This window comes from Oryzias latipes, chromosome 10, assembly GCF_002234675.1.
Source record: "Oryzias latipes chromosome 10, ASM223467v1".
Classification (NCBI taxonomy): Eukaryota; Metazoa; Chordata; class Actinopteri; order Beloniformes; family Adrianichthyidae; genus Oryzias; species Oryzias latipes.
This window is the reverse complement of record NC_019868.2, coordinates 27060657-27078184: the sequence shown is the minus strand read 5'-3', so window position 1 is coordinate 27078184 and position 17528 is coordinate 27060657. Positions and strand designations below refer to the sequence as shown.

General features: G+C 46.8%; 1 protein-coding gene across 1 annotated transcript; it reads right to left on the bottom strand.

Annotated features, from left to right (window-relative positions):
• Positions 1-9385: 9385 nt before the first annotated feature.
• LOC101163909 (histone-lysine N-methyltransferase SETD1B) lies at positions 9386-17328 on the bottom strand. The gene is made up of 3 exons (XM_023959376.1): positions 16997-17328; positions 15192-15506; positions 9386-14001 (listed from the first exon to the last, which is right to left on the bottom strand). Exons 1-3 carry the CDS (start codon positions 17009-17011, stop codon positions 10825-10827), a joined length of 3507 nt encoding a protein of 1168 aa, XP_023815144.1. The 5' UTR covers positions 17012-17328; the 3' UTR covers positions 9386-10824.
• Positions 17329-17528: the final 200 nt, after the last annotated feature.

The following is a 17528-nucleotide window of genomic DNA, read 5'->3' as shown; positions in this document are numbered from 1 at the left end:
TTGAAAGGTTTCCTCTTTTGTCATGCTTTTGAGTTTTATTCCCATAGTCCCAATCTCTCCTGATCTTGTTCACCTGTGTCTTGTCATTCCTGTTTGTATTTAAGTCTTGTCTCTGCCGTCCTCTCGTGCTGGTCCATTAACGTCTCTTCCCTGACTCCCTTCATACCTTGTGTTCATGCTATGCCAGCAGTGAGTTTTAGTTTTGTTTCCCTGCTTAGCAGCGCCTTTTGTTTGTGAATAAACCCGTTGCCCTGGAACCATGTGCCTCCCATCTCTGCGTTTTGGGTCCTTCAAGGTCCCCAGCCCTCCACACCTGGCACCGGCCCTTATTTTTAAGAGTATAAATCTACAGTCAGGTCCATAAATGTTGGGACAGGGACATAATTCCAACATTTTTGGCTCACCACAATGGATTTGAAATGAAGCGAACAAAGTGTGCGTTAACTACAGACTGTCAGCTTTAATTTGAGGGTATTTACATCCAGATCAGGTGGGCGGTGCAGGAACAGTTTGCATCTGTGCCTCTCACTTGTTAAGGAACCAAAAGTAATGGGCCAATTGGCCTCTCAGCTGTTCCACGGCCAGGTGTGTGTTATTCCCTCAGCATTCCAATTACAATGAGCAGATAAAAGGTCCAGAATTTTTAAGGTGTGCTGTATGCATTTGGAATCTGCTGCTGTCACCTCTCAAGATGAGATCCAAAGAGCTGTCAGTATCAGTGAAGCAGGCCATCATTGGGCTGATAAAGACCACGGAAAACAACTGACCGAAGTATTCTGTCCCCAGTGAGGAGAACGCCCGTCACAAAAGTTGGTCCAAACAAGAACACCCTCCAGGAGGTAGGTGTGTGTGTGTGTGTGTCGAAGTCGACAATCAACAGAAGACTTCACCAGAATACAGAGGGTTGACCACAAGATGGAAACCATTGGTGAGCCTCAAAAACAGGAAGAGTTTGCCAAACGACGTCTAAAACAGTCTTCACTGTTCTGGCAAAATGTCCTACGGGCAGATGAGACCAACTTGTACCAGAGGGATGGAAGAGAAGGAAATGAACTGGTCCTAAGCACACAGTAGCAACTCATCAGTGAAGCATGGGGGTGGTAATGTCATGGCGTGGGCATGTATGGCTGCTAATGAAACTGGTTCTCCTGTATTTATTGATGTGAATGACAAAAGCAGTAGGATGAATTCGGAAATGTTTCTGGTTCATATTCAGCCAAAGGCTTCAGCACTCGTTGGACGGCGCTTCACGGTGCAGATGGACAATGACCCAAAGCATACTGCATAAGCAACCAAGGACTTCTTAAGGGACTGAAATGGAATGATATGCAATGGCCAAGTCAATCACCTGACCTGAATCCAATTGAAAATGCGTTTCACTTGGTGAAGACAAAACTGAAGGGAAAAGGCCCCAAGAACAAGCAGGAACTGAAGGCCTGGCATTATTCAGGGATGAAACCCGGCGTCTGCTGATGTCTATGCGTTTCAGACTTCAGGCTGTAGTTGACTGCAAAGGATTTGCAACCAAGTATTAAAAAGTGAATGTTTGATTTATGTTCTGTCCCAATAACTTTCGGTTCCTTAGCAAGCGGGAAGCAGATATGCAAACTGTTGTGATTTCTACACCGCTCCCTTGATCTGGACGTAAATTCCCCTGAAAATAAAGCTGACAGTCTGCCGTTGACGCACATCTTGTTCGTTTCATTTCAAATCCATTGTGGTGGTGTATAGAGCCAAAAATGTTGGAATTGTGTTGCTGTCCCAGTATTTATGGACCTGACTGTAGATTTTTGATTCCAAAAATAATGACAATCAATGCCAGTCTAACTTTTATTGAACTGTAAAATGGCATCCATATTTTAAACTATAGATTACTGAGAAATTTGAGTTCTTTTTAGTCTGAACTCAAGTTTTTCTATTGTCAAGACTGGAGCAAAAGGATTTTGACTCATTTTAATAACAATAATTTCCTTTTTTTGTTAGATCTTGAGGAGACAAATATTCTTGGCTGTACAGATTGAAAGAAAAGTTTGGAAAGGTGTGGAGCAAAGAGAAGTTAAAGCAACTTGAAAACTGGTAAAAAAAAATCATCTCGAACATCTAAAAATAGGGTTTTGAATCTTTGCAAGGATCACATGGACGCAGACACAGTTGCCTGTTGGGGCCTAAAGCGACTATGAGACTCATGGTTGCATGTTTTGTTGGAATATAACTTTTAACGCCGTGGGTGCTCTTCTGTCCAAATCATTCTGGTCAAGGACCATGTTTGCACATACCTGCTTTTTGTTTTGCTTTGTTAGTTTGTTTCTCTTCAGATGTGGGAGTGTGTGTGTGTGTGCGTATGTGCGTGTTTGTGTTGGGGTGGGATCATCTCTGACAAACGAATGAAGATGACCTTTCACGAGGAAACGATTTTAATCACGTCCTGTCGTCAGCGGAGATGTCGCCGTGTGAATGTGGATGGGCAATTGTTGTGGAAAGAACGTCACGGGCTCCTTTCGCTCATGCGTAAAAAGCGAAAAGGACAAAAGACGCGCGCGCGCCGGGAAACACGCACACACGCCAACGTGCCAACAGGTACACACGGGCGCGTTCCTGGTGAGAAATCCCGAGTCAAAGAGACCCGCGCGGACTTTGGTGGGGCTCGAAATGAGCAGATGTTTTCTGGCAAGTTTCTAATAATAACTTACGCCGCTCCGCGAGGACGTCGCTGTCTGGCTGTCTTAAACTGTTTGTGTTTATCCGTTGCTCTCTACGGGGGTGGGAAGAACACGAGTGGATGGGAGGAAGAGGCAGGACGACAGAGAGAAAGAGGACCGGGAGGTGACGGAGAGGGGAAGGAAGGAGAGGGGGGGGAGGGGGGGGGGGCAAAGAAAGAGCGCCGCGTGCAGAGGAGAGGAGATGGATGCGGATGATGGGAGTCTATTCTCTCCGCGCACGCAGACGAGATGGAAATGAGTGGGCGTCTGTGACGTCAATCAGCGTAGACACATGCAGCGAGACACTCCTCTTCTTCTCCTCCAACCTCATCCATGCTTAAACATCTGCCCCCCCCCCCCCCCCCCCCCAACAGCCCCTCCACCCAACACGGGCACACTCCAGGCGCGCGCTTCGGAGTTTCATCCCAACTTGATTTGGGTTATTCATCCAGACAGAAAAGGTGCTTTTTTTTTCTGAGCTGCGCCATATTTAAGGTGAAAGGTGAGAGATCTGCTCATCACTCTGAGCTATTTTAAAACATCTATCATAAACGGAGTGGAAGAAGGACACCGTCTATGGATCTATTCTGATTCATCCTCCACACATTTCCCTTTTTATTCACACAAAACAGGCTTTTCTGTCAAGACTTTCAGTGGCTCATGCGAATGGGCTGCTAACTTTTCAAAGTTGAAAGAAGAGGGCGGCCATCACAATCAGGATGAAGGTTTCAAAGACCCACTCGATGAAAATAACGTTTTTGGTGTTTTTGTCATGATAGAGGACATATAGAAAGGACATTAAGCATTTCTGAGTTAATTCATTAATTGAAATCGCTGTGAATCAGATGGAGACAAAAACATTTCCATTGAAAGGGGGGCTGTAAGCTAGCGGGAGAAATTGTAAACAAAAAAATGTCGGGAAGCAGGGGCGGACTTACTTAACGCAAGTTTCTAATGAACTCCGACCCCTCTGCAGAAACTTTCTTGAAAACGACACCAGTTTTAAAAAAACGACATCATCAGAATTAAAAAAAAAACCCACTGGGAATGCTTTGAAAATAGACCAAAGAAGAAGCTTTATTACCGACTCAAAGTCCATTTGCCACTATAAACACAAAACAAATAAAAGATTTAAAAATAAAAATAAAACGTTCATACAAGTATGAAAAGAATGACGTAAATGGAGAACCAGAGCGGGATTTTAAAGAATGCGTCACCAGCCTTCATCTGTTCTGTAAACGTGTCATGAAGTCACAAGCAGAGCAGCCGTTAGATGAGAGCGCAAAAGTGACGTTCATTTATAGATAAAGTACCCAACTGAAACTTTATCACCTTTCTTAAAGGTGCTCCACCTTTCGATAAGAAACTCCTACCTTTGTTTTTTGTTCTTGTTTACATCTGGGCTGTACAGCAGTGGACAAGGCTGGATGAGTGCATGGGCAAAGGGGGGAGTGGGGGGGGGGGTGCCCTCTCTGCACCCCCCCCCCCCCCCCCAAATGTGATGGCCCGCAAAAATTCCCAACTAACTAAAGAGATCAAAATCACAAAAAAGCCAGAAACACACAAAAAGCGCCACAAACAAAAAGTTAATATAATACAAAAAAATAAAAGATAAATGCAGCTTCAACAGGGCTCAGACCAGTGTCCTGCTTGTGCCTGTCCCTAGTCCGGTAAATGCAGTGGAAAGTGTCAGGAAAAGCATTCAACAGAAAACTTGTAAGACATATTCAATAGATATATACCATATGATGGTGTTTTAAGCATTTCAGGGGCTCGGAGGGACTCTCAGCACACCCACACTTGACCCTTTCTGATATTCTACCTGCACCCCACAGCAGGGCTGTGGACCTGCCACTACAGTACCAACATTGTCTCATGGGTTTTGCTGCTTGTGCCTTAAATTATGAAAGCATTTGAACACCATAAGTTCATTGACCCAAAACAAACTCTCTAATTCACAAACAAACATACCTACGCATAAACACAGACCTACACACAGACACACACACTTTCTGTATAAAAGAAAACCAAATACAAAAAGACGATCATCCGTTATCTTAACATTGTAAACCTTTTATACTGTTATATAGATTTTAAATCAAAAATTGAGTAAAGTTGCGTTATTTCGGGGCTTTGGTCATTTTTGACATTAAACAGAATGTTAGAAGAGTTGCTGCGTATTTCTCCCTTTAACACATGTTCAGCTTCAAAGAAGTTGCTGTTTTAGCCAAAATCTAAATCCAAGACATAGTTTCTGCAGAGTGGCAGGAGCTCATTAGAATTTGGCATGGAGCAGCCCCGCCCCCTGTCTCTCTCTCTCTCTCCTGCTAGCTTACAGCCCCATAAACCCCAAACCTGTCATTACCGATGCAATAAAAAATGGGGAGCAGATTTGGAGCCGTTCAGTTTTGATCCAGATTGCAGCTCAGATGAGGAAAACAAAGATGTACGTGGATCTATTCCACTGCAGGTAGATGCATCAGAATAGAGTGGAGCAGGAACCTTGTGGTCTGCAGCATATTTTCCTTTTAACAAATACATATTTTTTCCAAATTACATTTTTCTGTGATTCCCAATGATTTGAATAAAGACATAACGTGGGCCAGGTGGGTGGCTGCCTGGAGCTTGGGGCGGGTCCCTTTGGGGGGTCCTGGCTCGTACCTGGTGTTGGGGTAAGGGGATGCCCAGAACTTCAGGATGGTGGTGGGGTGCTGGTCTGGGGCTGTGGGCGCTCTTCTGGGGCGGGATCCCGCAGTGGGCCCTCGCCGGCGCAGCAAGGGGGCTGCTCTCCTGGTTGGGCTGGAGCTTGCACTCTCTGTCCCCCCCATGCCTCCCTGCTCTCTGGCTCTGGGGGCCCCGTGGCGGTCCTGCTGGCCCTGGCCTGGGTGGCGGCTGTGATCGCCCGGGGGGCGGTTGATCTCTATCTGCTACCATGCGGGTGTTGGGGGGGTTCTAGCTGCCACTGCTGCGGTGGGGGTCTATGGGAGGTCTATGGGGTCTATGCGGTTGGGGTCTTTGGGGATGGCTGGGAACTCTCCCTCTTTCTTTTTACATTCCATCATCCATTTTAGAAGAACATAAACACTCACTTGAGCACAGGTGTTAGCTCACCTTTGCACAAATACTTTGTGTGATTGAATGAAATATTTCACACTAGTTGGTTTAAAGGCATAAGTATGCGTGTGTGAACTATATTTGTATTGTGTACATGTTGACATGTGAACATTTTTGGGGCAAACAGGTATGTTTATAACATCTGAGTGTGTGTGTGGACAGGCCCCGCCCTTTATACTTGTATTACATCTGAAACTCACTGTAATAAGTATAACCATCCAGAAACTTGTTGCTTTATGCTGCTTCATGGTTTTACCCCCCTTCTATAATCACCCTCCTATCCCCCCCCTCTCTAATATCCCTCTTTCTTCCTCCCTCCTTTCCTTTCCTGTCCAGTCCAACACAAAAGATTTTCAGATATGATTTAAAATGAATAAGTTTGGCCTCGATTACAAAAGGGGTTTATTCAGACATACCTCTGGTTTGTCAGAAGATTCATAACCCCTGTTGTTAAAGTAAAATCATTTGTTTGCTTAGGTGTTGGACAGGACAAGTAAAAAAAAAAGGAAAACGTATTCAGAAATGACATTTTTAAATGGCCGCCTAATTTGGTTTAGTATTCTCCTATTGAATTTCTGTTTATTCATGATCCTTTTGATTTTATATTTTCTTTACAATTACCGGTAATCCCTAACTACCAAAATAAATGTTATGAAGTTAAAATCTCATTGATTTGAGCATTTTGCAATTATTATTTACGTATCCACTGTCGTCTGAAGATAAGAACGTTGATGGTTTTTTAAAAACTACATTTAAATACTTTTTTTTTGTGCAAAAATTGTTCCGATGCAATGCATTGTGGTCTATATTCACCGATCTAGTGAGCATTGATGCACACTGGTTTTTGAAAAAGACTTCTGGGTAATTTCCAGGGCACTGGATTTTGGAATTGTAGATTCAGACAGCACTAGAAAATGGCGAACGCACTATTAAAGTAAGTAGGGAAGGAATTCGGACACAACCCATGGCGTCCAACTATGATGAGGTCTGTCACCCGGGAGGAGCTTGGAGTGTAGTCCGTGGTCCTTCACATCGAGAAATGAAAATCAAGGAGGCTCGGTCATCTCCTCCTCCGGGACATCTCTCTCTCTGGGGAGGTGTTTTGGGTGGGAGAACGCCCCAGAGAAGGTCCAGGAGTGCCACCTGCTGAGTTGGTAGCTCCTTGTGGTTCCACTGGCAGATCTGGAGGACGTCTCTGTGGAGATCTCTGCTTAAGCTGCTGCTTAACCCCACAACTTTGGCCACTTAGAAGCGGGAGAAGATGGATGAATCAAAGGCCGGATCCTCGCCATCACAAGCCAAAATGGAAGTCGCCGTGACCTTACTGGAACACAAACATGTGCAGCAACATTTGTCGCGACTTCACATCTGGCAAAGCTGCCCTCTGGTGCGAAGGCTTTTTTTCTAGTCGGAATAATGTACACGTTTCTCCCAGTGGCACCTGTTGCTGCTCTGGGAAGTGAATTTCTTTGTAAGGCAAGTTCCAGCCAGCTGCATGTCCAGCTGTGCCTCGCTCTGTTAGAAGCGGGACGCTCTTTTGATCACTAGTTATGCAAACTTTATCACACTGACATTAGGGTCTATCATGTCGCTGCATTGGGTTTGCATACTTAACGAAAGCAAAGTCTCAGTGACCCAGAAGCTCTAAAATTCAGCTTGGAGAAAAACAGGGAGGCAGATGGCTCGGATTTGTGTGTGAGATAGATGAGGCCCTAAAAGTCTGAGAGAGAAACAAAAAAAAAGAAAGATGGGTTTTGTTTGATTGACAGCAGTGATTCCTCAAGGTCTTCTGATTCCGGTCCCACGTAAGGTACGCATTTGGCGAGCTTGCCTTTGAGGAATCATTCATCCATGTCACCGAGTCGTGACGACACAGACTTCTGTCTAGAGAAATGAAGATCTATTTTTGAAACCCTCCTCAACTGCCTTTCACAATTTTGCTTTTAAAGGATGAATTAGCAGATAAAGAGGTGGTTCCAGTGGGGGAGGCATCTGTGCTCGTGTGAGCCCGAGCAAAGGGAACTGCTTTGCAATCGCTCCACTTCTTTGAGCTAAAAACAAGATTTTTTTTATTTATCTTCATGTATCCTCTGCTGAAAGAACACTGAGTCACAGCAGGAAAGGAAGCAGAGCTGCTTGGTGGGGAACGAGTGAGGAGAAGGGCGGAGGATGTGGGCAGGAGGATGGTAGTGAAAGAAGAAGAAGGAAAAAAAAGTTATGAATGAAGCTGTTCTAATGCTCAGCTGAAGAATTGTTCCACCTGAAGTGCGGGATCTGAAATAAGCCGCTGAGGGAACAGAAAGACTTGATTAAATTTCAGAATTATGATCAAGGGATTAGGAGAAATAAATTGGCCAGCAGTCATAATTATATGTGGGATCACACTTCAAACAGAATGCTCCACTTAAATCTCCCCGTCAATGTTGGAAAAGGATCATAAAAAAGCAGGAAACATGGGCGAACTGGGATTTCATAGGGGGTCCGGAGCGTTTCAGAGGCAGATGTGTGGGAGATGATCTCTTATTTGCCTCGGTGAGTTTTGAAAAATTTGTCGAGGGTGGATGGGTGGGCAGGCCATTAGCCAAATTGATGTGGTGTGTGTGTGTAAACATGTGTGGCGCTCTGACATCACTGCTGCCGTCACTGCAGCCGTCTCTCAGTGACTCCCCTGTGACTGAAGGCCTGACAACCTCCCACGCGCTCCCCATCAACTCCCCCTGCTCCCGGCTTTATCCGTCCCCTCACCTCCTCCTGTCTCATCCTCTAATTTTCTCATCCCTCCGTCTCTCTGTTCTCCATCCAGCTCTCCATTCTCTGAGCTCTGCGTTTGTCTCACTCCTCCTCATTTGGTGTGTGGGTCTTCCCTGTCTTCTGTCATGCTCTCTGCGCCCACAGTGCTCCCTGTCTGTGTCTCTATGGAAACCCAGAGTGGACAACAGTGCCTTAGAGGTCTGTCGGAGACTGATAGAGACCCCCACCAGATCACATCTTTTGTCTTACAAAATGAGACGTATGCATGCAACCTTTCTTCCACCGGCGGAGGGAAAAAAACAGAATAAAAAAGATTAATTTTTTTTTAAAAAGAGGCAAATTTTCGTCTATTGTTTGATGGCAACTTAATTACCAGCGGTGGAGATGGAGCACCTGATGCCGCCTCTGCATGGATAGATGTTGCCATCCACAAACATGCTCTCCTCCCCTCCACCGCCTCTCCTTTCTGCTTCACACCTCACCAACCACATTCCCCTTCACATTTACACATTGTTGCTATGTTGCGTGTAGCCTGTGCGTCACCTTGGTACATTCACATCTGAAGGACAGGTGATTTGTGAGAAGGAGCCGCACACAGACGGAATTTCACAGCTTTGGTTCGCTCTCCTGGGCGCCCCGGCATGATTTGACTGTCATGCTTAAGTGGATCTGTGCCGAGCGCAATCACTGGAAGGATGGGTGAGTTGTGCAGCGCGTCGTTTTTTGGGGGGAATTGTGCGGATGTTGGGGGAAGAAGGAGGGTTTTGGAAGATGAGCATCCGGGGAAAGGATGAAATAAAACTCTCTCTTTCACGCGCCTGCATTATTTCTCTTTTATTTTTTTATCAAAATGTACATGAATAAATAACAACAAAAGACTACATTAAAGAGGACATCAAAACGAGCAGCAGTAACAGGGGTCAAACAGCTGAACATAAACCCACCCAGCCCTGGACCTACCCCCCCCAATCCCCATTCAACACCCACAGTGCAGAGGAAAATAAAAGACATGCCGACGATGTCTCAACATTGAGGCACTTGATTTCCCAACTGAACCATCATCTTTGGTCAAAGTTTGCTGTCGTTGGCGTTTAAATCTGAACACGTTGTCCGTTTTCTCGGTTCGAATCGAAAGGTGAGTCGACGCGAGTTCCCGCCCTCGCAGATTCTGCATCTGCCGTGTTCAGGGATGACCCAAAGATGCATGAAGGATCTGACCACCTTAACAACGGAATTAAACGTCTGCATCAAATCCACACCAGATGATACGATACTGTCACACGGTTACAGAATGGACTCCACGCGAGAAAGGAACCAAGCACTACGTTTCAACACAATTTACCTGAAAAACAATACATTGTATTTGCACACAGTATACTGTAAACAATATGCTATACAGTCTACACCAAAGGCATTTATCGTTGGCTTCTTTTTTTTTCTTAAGGAACTAACCAGTCTTTAGAATCTGGGAAATTCTTGCAAAAATAGATCAATTTCTAATCATTGAAAAGCTTTATTTCGACTTCAGATGTGATCTATTTAGCTACTCATGCATCGTCTCACTTCATGTGCACACAGTATTGGATGTTTGGTTGCGTGCGTGTAGAATGTGTTGTGCATGCGGCGTGTTGTTTGAGATGAGAATACCGCGTGACACGAGCAGACTTGTCTCCTCTCGCTATAGTTTCCCCTTTTTTTTTTCTCTCTGGAGGAATTACAAAGTCACAAGGAATCGTTTGAGAAGCATAGTATCCATTCCACACAGTATTTGGCAGTGAGAAAAACAGTCCTAACGTATCCATGCACGATATCAACCACAGGCAAAGTCCACATTCTGAACGATCCCATTGAGAACGACACAGTAAGAACATAGAAAAAAAAGTGTACAAGAGTTTAAGAACCTGGAAGTGTGTTTGTGTGTCTGTGTCTGTGCAAGTGTGTAAATGTCAACGGTTGGTTTCCAAGGGAGACCAAAGAGCCCCCCCCCCCAACGACTCATGCAGTGCATGAAGCGTTTTTCTGCAACCCAAACAATATCGGAAGAATTGTTAGACTTATTGTTATTTTCCCACAAAAGCCCAGGTAATTACACGTTAGAACCTTACAGAGGGAGTTTTGCGGTAATAAACCCACTCAAGCCCACCCCCACAGTCTATTATAGACCAAGCAGGTAATCCCTGCGTTATGCTCTCCGGCTGCTCCCGTGTGGTCAGACCAATGCTCAGTAGTGTGTTTTGTGTGCAGTTTTTTCTTGGAGGTCTCAGACCAGCCCGGTCTGGGGATGCAGGTGTAAGGGGTATGGCTGGTAGAGTAGAGTCGACCCCCCTTGCGGTATGTAGTAACTGCAGTAGCTGGGTTCTGCTAGATAAGGAGAGCTGTGCTCGGCAAGGTATGGGGCGGGCTGGTAAAAGCAGGTCACGTGGTCAGTGTTGGGTATTATATTCTGCTCTCCGAGGACCTTCAGTGCCAACACGGTGATCATGTTCAGGGTCTGACGCCTCTCGTGGCCCATCAGGCACACGGTGCTGTCGTCTATCACGCGACGCAGCGTCATCAGGTACTGGTACTTGCTTCTCTCCTCGCCGATGAAGTGGTTCTTCAAGTAGGACAGGATCTTCCTCTGCTGCTCCTGCACGTCGGGGAAGTCGATGAAAAAGCGCGAGCACATGTAGCGCTCCAGGGTCTTTATCTGAGTCTCGCTGGCGGGCCTGTAGTCTCTCACCAACAGGTTGCTGTACTTCAACAAGCCGCCGCCTCGGATCTCCTCTGGATTTCTGGTGGCGATCAGGCGATAGCGCAGGTGGTCCATGGCAGCCTCAAAGTCGCCGTACATGCTCTCTGCCAGGACCTCCACGTCAGGGGCCGAGTCAGACATGTGCGACGCCTTGCCCTGCTCAGAAACATCGGTGGTTATCTCGGGAGCCTCTCTTGTCTCAGTGATGGGGGCCGGCGCCTGAATGGGTTTGGGAGGGGCGGGATCTGCCGGGCCTGCTGATGAAGAGCGAGGCTGGACGTGTGAGGTGGAGCTTGGAATGGTGATTGGAAACGAGACGGGCTCGGCAGCCTGAGGCTCTGCTGGAGTGATATCCATTTTTTCCTCCAGGAGGGGGACTCCTAACTGAGGAGGGGGCTGCAGGGCCTGCTCGGCTCCATCGGCGTTCAGGATCAAAGGCTCCATGTCTGAGGACAGCTGACGCGTGAGCTCCTCGGACTCCACAGGAGGAGTGAGGCAGAGGAGGGGAGGGGTGAGGCAGGGGGAGGGTGGGGTGAGACAGAGTGGAGGGGGGCTGAGGCTGAGCATGGGGGGGGTGAGGTAAGGAGGCGAGCTGAGGCAGGACGACGCTGGGCTGAAACTGAGAGGTGGGGAGCTGAAGCTGGTCGCAGGGCTTACAGCGCTGAGCATCGGCGACGGAGGCGTCAGACACGGCGGAGGGCTGAGGCTGGGGGGCAAGGGGGTGAGGCTAACCACAGGAGGGGGGAGACAAATGGGAGAAAGAGGTAAAGTGGGTGTGATGTCTTGTGGACCGGCGGGATTGAGGTCTGTGTTTGGGGTCTGTTCTGCGGGAGCCTCAGCTTCGTCAGGGTCGCATGCAGGTTCCTGACTGTTGGGGCTCAGCGGGTCGAACAGGCAAATCGATGCTCTCAACGACTTAAGGAGCTCCGGCTGTTGAAGATCAGAGGGGATTTCTGGAGGGAAAGAATGGCTCAACTCATCAGTGGCAGTGTCGAGTGTCTCTTTAAGATCTCCACCTCCTGTGATTATCTGAGGAGAAGAGGACGCCTCTTGAGGTAACAAAGACGTGGGATCCAGAGTCGCGATGGAAACTATTTCAGAGTCCGGACCAGCGGGTGAGGAAAGGCCAGAGTTTGATGACAGCTTATTGGAAGGATTAGGAGTCATGTCTGAATCAGCCTCAGGAGAGATAACATCTGCTGGTGTGTCTGGAGGGTCTAAAATCCTCGGGTTCACCTCAGACGTGGAATGAGGATTTGAATTTGGGATGGGCAAATCCAGGAATTCACCTTCAAGAGTAAGGTTCGGGTTGGGTGGAGCCTTTCGACACATCCTACGAGGGGGTTTGGGTGATGAGTGTTTGAGGACCACCATATGCGACAGTCTGTCTGAGACCTTACCCGAGGGAGAAGACGAGGTTTTTTTGTCAGAAACAAGGCCAGGCGGTGCGGGTGAAACATCCTGAGTATCTGAAGGGGCGACGGCGTCGAGCGGCTCTGCGCTTTTCTCTGAGTTATCTGTGTGTTGGGTGCTGCTGATCTCCTCTGTGTCACTTATGCCATGCGGAAGAGAGGTGGAGGAGGTGCAGTCGATGCTTTGCGTGTCTTCTGTCTGTCTTTCCTTTGAAGCTGAAGTCTCCTCTGGAGTTTTCCCCTCCGTTTCCTCGTCGCTCTCTGCTTCCATTCTCCGTTCATCTGCGAGGCGAGTCTCTATCTCGGCACGTGAAGACGCGCCATCGTCTGGAGAAGACGCGTGTTGGGTTTTATCTGCCTCATTACTCCTCGGCTCCTCTCTGAAACACTTTGTTTGATCAGATTTGTCTACGCTATCAGGCTCCTCCGGAAAGTTTGGACTATCTGCGGGGATTTTCTTCGAGCTACTGGGCATATCAGTGCATCCCATCTGCCCTGTTACTTCTTTCTGTTCGCCGGACGCTTTGGTGGGGATCGCCGCTTTGCTTTCGGCAGAGAAGTTCTGGTGATTTTCGTCCGGCGGTTTGGGGCCTTCTTTGGGACTCGTTTGCTCAAAATGTCCCGTTACCGTCGATGATTGAGTCTTGTCTACGAGCTCAAGCCTGTGCTTGAGTTCCTCTGGAGCCATTTGCTTGGGTTCTCCAGACTTTGGTTTCTTTTCTGGCAAAAGGTTTTCTTTAAGGATTTCAGACCCTTCCTCTGGTTCTGCAGATGGTTTTTCGTCTGTGGAGGGTTTGGTCTGGTTAAGATGTTCCGCCTGAAGGGATTCTGTCTGAGACTCCTTTTCGCGCACGTCATCTTTTTTCTGCGACCTGCTGATTTGAGACCCGCTTCTACCCGTGGACGTCTCTGAATCCGGAGCGGCGGCCCCACTGACAACGGAGGAGGGCTCCTTCTTTTGGCCCTCTTCCGGCCGGTCCCTGAAGTTGAAAGCGTTCATTTTGTGCTGCAGGTCCTGCTGCATGTAGGACTCCAGCAGACGGTCCAGAATGATCTGGAAGGAGTCCACGCTGAACTCAAACTGCCGCCTCAAAGCGCTCACAAATTTGAGCTCAAGGTTTTTGCCAGAGTTGTTGGACAGGGAGATGAGGCTCCAGCGGTCGTGCTCGTTGAAGACTTTGACCATTTTCTGGACGTAGGCCTCCTTCATGGTGGCGTTGCTTATCCGCTCTCTGTTGACGGCGGCAGGCAGGCAGTCTAGCAGACAGCCAAGCACTGACTCTTTGATTACCTGGGGGGACAAGAAGTCGTCGAGACGATGGCAACAATTATTACCAGGTAGTTGTTTATTTCTCATGTTTTTGCCTCTCCTTTGGAACTTTTTTTTTAACTATTATAATACGGCCTTTAGAAGCCTTTAAATAAAGTAAACTATTTTCAAATCTATATTTATGTTCTTTGGGGGAATATCACTGAATAAAATAAATAGCTGTTATTCCAGATGTGGTATAAATGGATTTAGTTGTCTAGATCATTTAGGGAAAAATTAAATGTCACATAAAACATGATTTTTTTTTTTTTTTTTATAAAAATGGCATTTAAACTTTTTTCCACATTTGCATTGTCGTATTAAACTGAATCATCAATTTAAGCTTCAAAAATAAGTCTGCGTTATTTCTAATACGTTTGCTTTTCAGTTGTGTTCACAACCATTGAAGACCCACTGTGATCAATAATATGGATATTTTTGGTGTTTTAAACATGTTCTTGTGACATTTTCTGATGATGGGGGACATATTTAAAGAAAATTAGGCTTAGAATTGCATTCCTGATCATTTATTCAAATCATTAATCAGGAGCAGACGAAGGAACGGCGCTTGAAAAAACGTAGACGTAGACGCAGTTTTCCACGTCTGAGCTGAAATCTGGCTCAAAACTGTACGATTTCATAGCTCCAATATTGCTCACCATTTTTGTTGCACCGATGACGTTATGTTGGGGTTGTGGGGGGGTGTAAGGTAGGCGGAGAGCTGTAAACAGAGAGCTCTCAGCAATGGGGAGGGGAAGGGGGGGGGGGGGGGGGGTGAGGTTGCTCCACAGTCTCGCCTGCAGCTCAGAGGCGAAATTTTGCTACTCTACAGAATCTATGTCATAGAAAACGACACCAGTTTTTTTTATTTTGAGAAAGAAAAAAAGCCACTGGGGTTGATTTTACAGTAGATTAAGACAATCGGAGTGAGACTCTAAAATGTTTATTTCTATTTAAGGCATTTCTTTCGTGCGTTGTCTCAACTTTTGCACACTTTCAGTGTTTCATTATAAAACCTGCATAAAATATGCAGGAAGGATTTACCTCCGACCCTATAAACTTTTAATTCTATAACAGACGAAATTGAAGGACTATTCTCTTCACAGGGAAATAAATCAATTTTGTGTTCAACAGATCAGAAAAAAAAAACAAAAAACTTAAAGAGGTCCTACCTGGAACTCCTCCTGACTGGGCAGCTCGACTCCAAAGATGATGTCCAGGTCTTTGTAGCTGGTTCCGTTGTCTCTGACAAGCACGTGGCTGGCTGTGGAGCCGTTCAGGCGGACATCACGGACCGTGATGCCCTGCCTCTGCAGCCTGGCCCGCACGGCGATGATGATGTCACGAGGACGCAGCTCCAGCGTGGGAAAGTTCCCGCGGCCGTGGATTGGGACCACCTCCGACAGAACCTGATGAAGGACCTCCACCTGCTCAGCGTTCAAGCTGTGAAACCGCTGGCCGGGTTTCCTTTCAGACATGCTGCTGTCCTGAAGAGGAAGAGGGGGAGGAGGAGGAAGAGGGGGAGGGGGGGCAGGATCGTTTTATTGCAGCTCCATTTTCTGTTTGACAAACAAGCCAGACTCATTTGACAGTCTGCTGTCTTCAGATCACAGCTTGGCTGACAGTTTCTCCACAATGGAACTGCTGTGCCTATGGGCTGACACATGGAAGACGTCGCATAAATGGGTTCAGCATAATTACCCCTCCTGCCTCAGTTCCGCTGGGGTTATTTTGCCTCCAAAAGCCAAACTTCTGAAGGTAAAATTCACCCTTTTGTCCACCAGAGGTGCAACGGTTAAGCCGAATGAGTCATCATCTGCATTAATCACACCAACGTCACTAATTAAAGACGCACATCTGTTTTTGTGTTAACGCGTCTCGGGAAAACGACCGCGCTTTCACGTGCGCAGTCCTCGTGGCGCTTGGACGCGCGCACCTCCCGGGAGAGGAGGGGAGCGCAGCGCGTCTTTTGTGCCCAACCGAGTCCCGCGAGTCCATGTGTGGAGGAAAGTGAGCGGCTGAGGTTCACGCCAGTCCATTACGATCTTTTGTTTGCTTTAATCAATGGTTGTCACTCAGCGCCGGAGCCGATTGCCGCTGATTGCTACGATCTGTCAGGGTAAACACTGGGAGACTAATGAGGACTAATGGGATGCTTTCTGTTCCCAGTTTCCTCACTCATCGGAGGGCTGGAGCCTGTTACAAAAAAAAATGTTCCAACATCTCACCTTGCACATTGTGGTCATCTTTAAACTTAAAAATAAATCTAATTTATTTAAAAAAAGGCTCCTGCAACACAACTGCAGGCAGCAAATACAGCTCCACGTGTTGTCACTGATCATGTACACAAGGAAACAAATGTGTGGAGGAAACACAAGAGGCACTGCGGGACTATTTCAAACAGCTGCCCCCCTCCCTGAATGCTCCCCTCCCTCCTTCCCATTTCGCACTCTTCTGCAAACTTGAAGGCTGAGTGACTCATCCCGGCGTGTTGGCTCAACTCGCATATAATCCACGGTCTCTGAGAAAAAAAAACCCACTAACAAAGCCTCTGAAGCGAGTGCGCACTAACGTGACAAAAAATACACACAAGGCTCCATTAACTTTGCTTGGTGTATCACAATCTGTGAACAAGTAAGCAAACAACACAACGTGGAAAACTTGAGGATTTATTTTTGTTATTATGTCATAAACTTTTATGTTTTATCAATAATTTAGTGTGTAAATTAACATTTATGGACCAAAGCTAAAACATTTACACACTTTCCATTTTACAGTTGACTAAATAGTATTAAAGACGTTTTACATTTTAAAAAATCTAATAAAATTAAACCAATTAAAGGAGTGATAGTTACAAATCAAGTCATGACTACCTTTGGGCTCTAGAGTATTTTTTTTTTACACTTGATACACCAGAAGCAGCGTAGTGGACTTTCTCCCACAACCCAAAACTTCCCGGAGTTTAAGGGGTTTTTACCTGTTGCTGTGGCATTTAAGGGAGCGTCTGGCTCCTGCGCGTGAAAGCGGGACTGAACCTCGAGGTTCCACCGAGCCGAAGCGGTTGCGTCGCGGGGACGATGCGCGTTTCGCCTGTCGGGTCTCTACGCCAAGTCTGGGCAGACTCATCCGGCTGCGCGTCGCCGGCGTTCATGCGGGCGCTGTCCGGGAGCGCGGTGCTGAAATGAGGAGTGAAACGAGTCCTCGCGTTCTTGTTTTCTCCCTCCGCTGCCCGGAGCGTAACGCAGTTTCCATAGCAACCTGCCGTCACTCAGTCATGACTGGGGGAGCGTGTGCATGTGTGTAAACGAGTCTATGCTCACAACAATGGTGGGAAAGAGGGCGTCAACATAGTGGCAGGGATGATCTGTCAGTGAAACTCATGGTTTGCGTAAAATAGACACAAATAAAGGCTGTTTACTGGAAATACGTGGAGTTATTTTTATTAAATAAAGCTTATTACTTTTTACTTCAGTGTGTCATACATTCAAAACCGATCTATGAAGAAAATG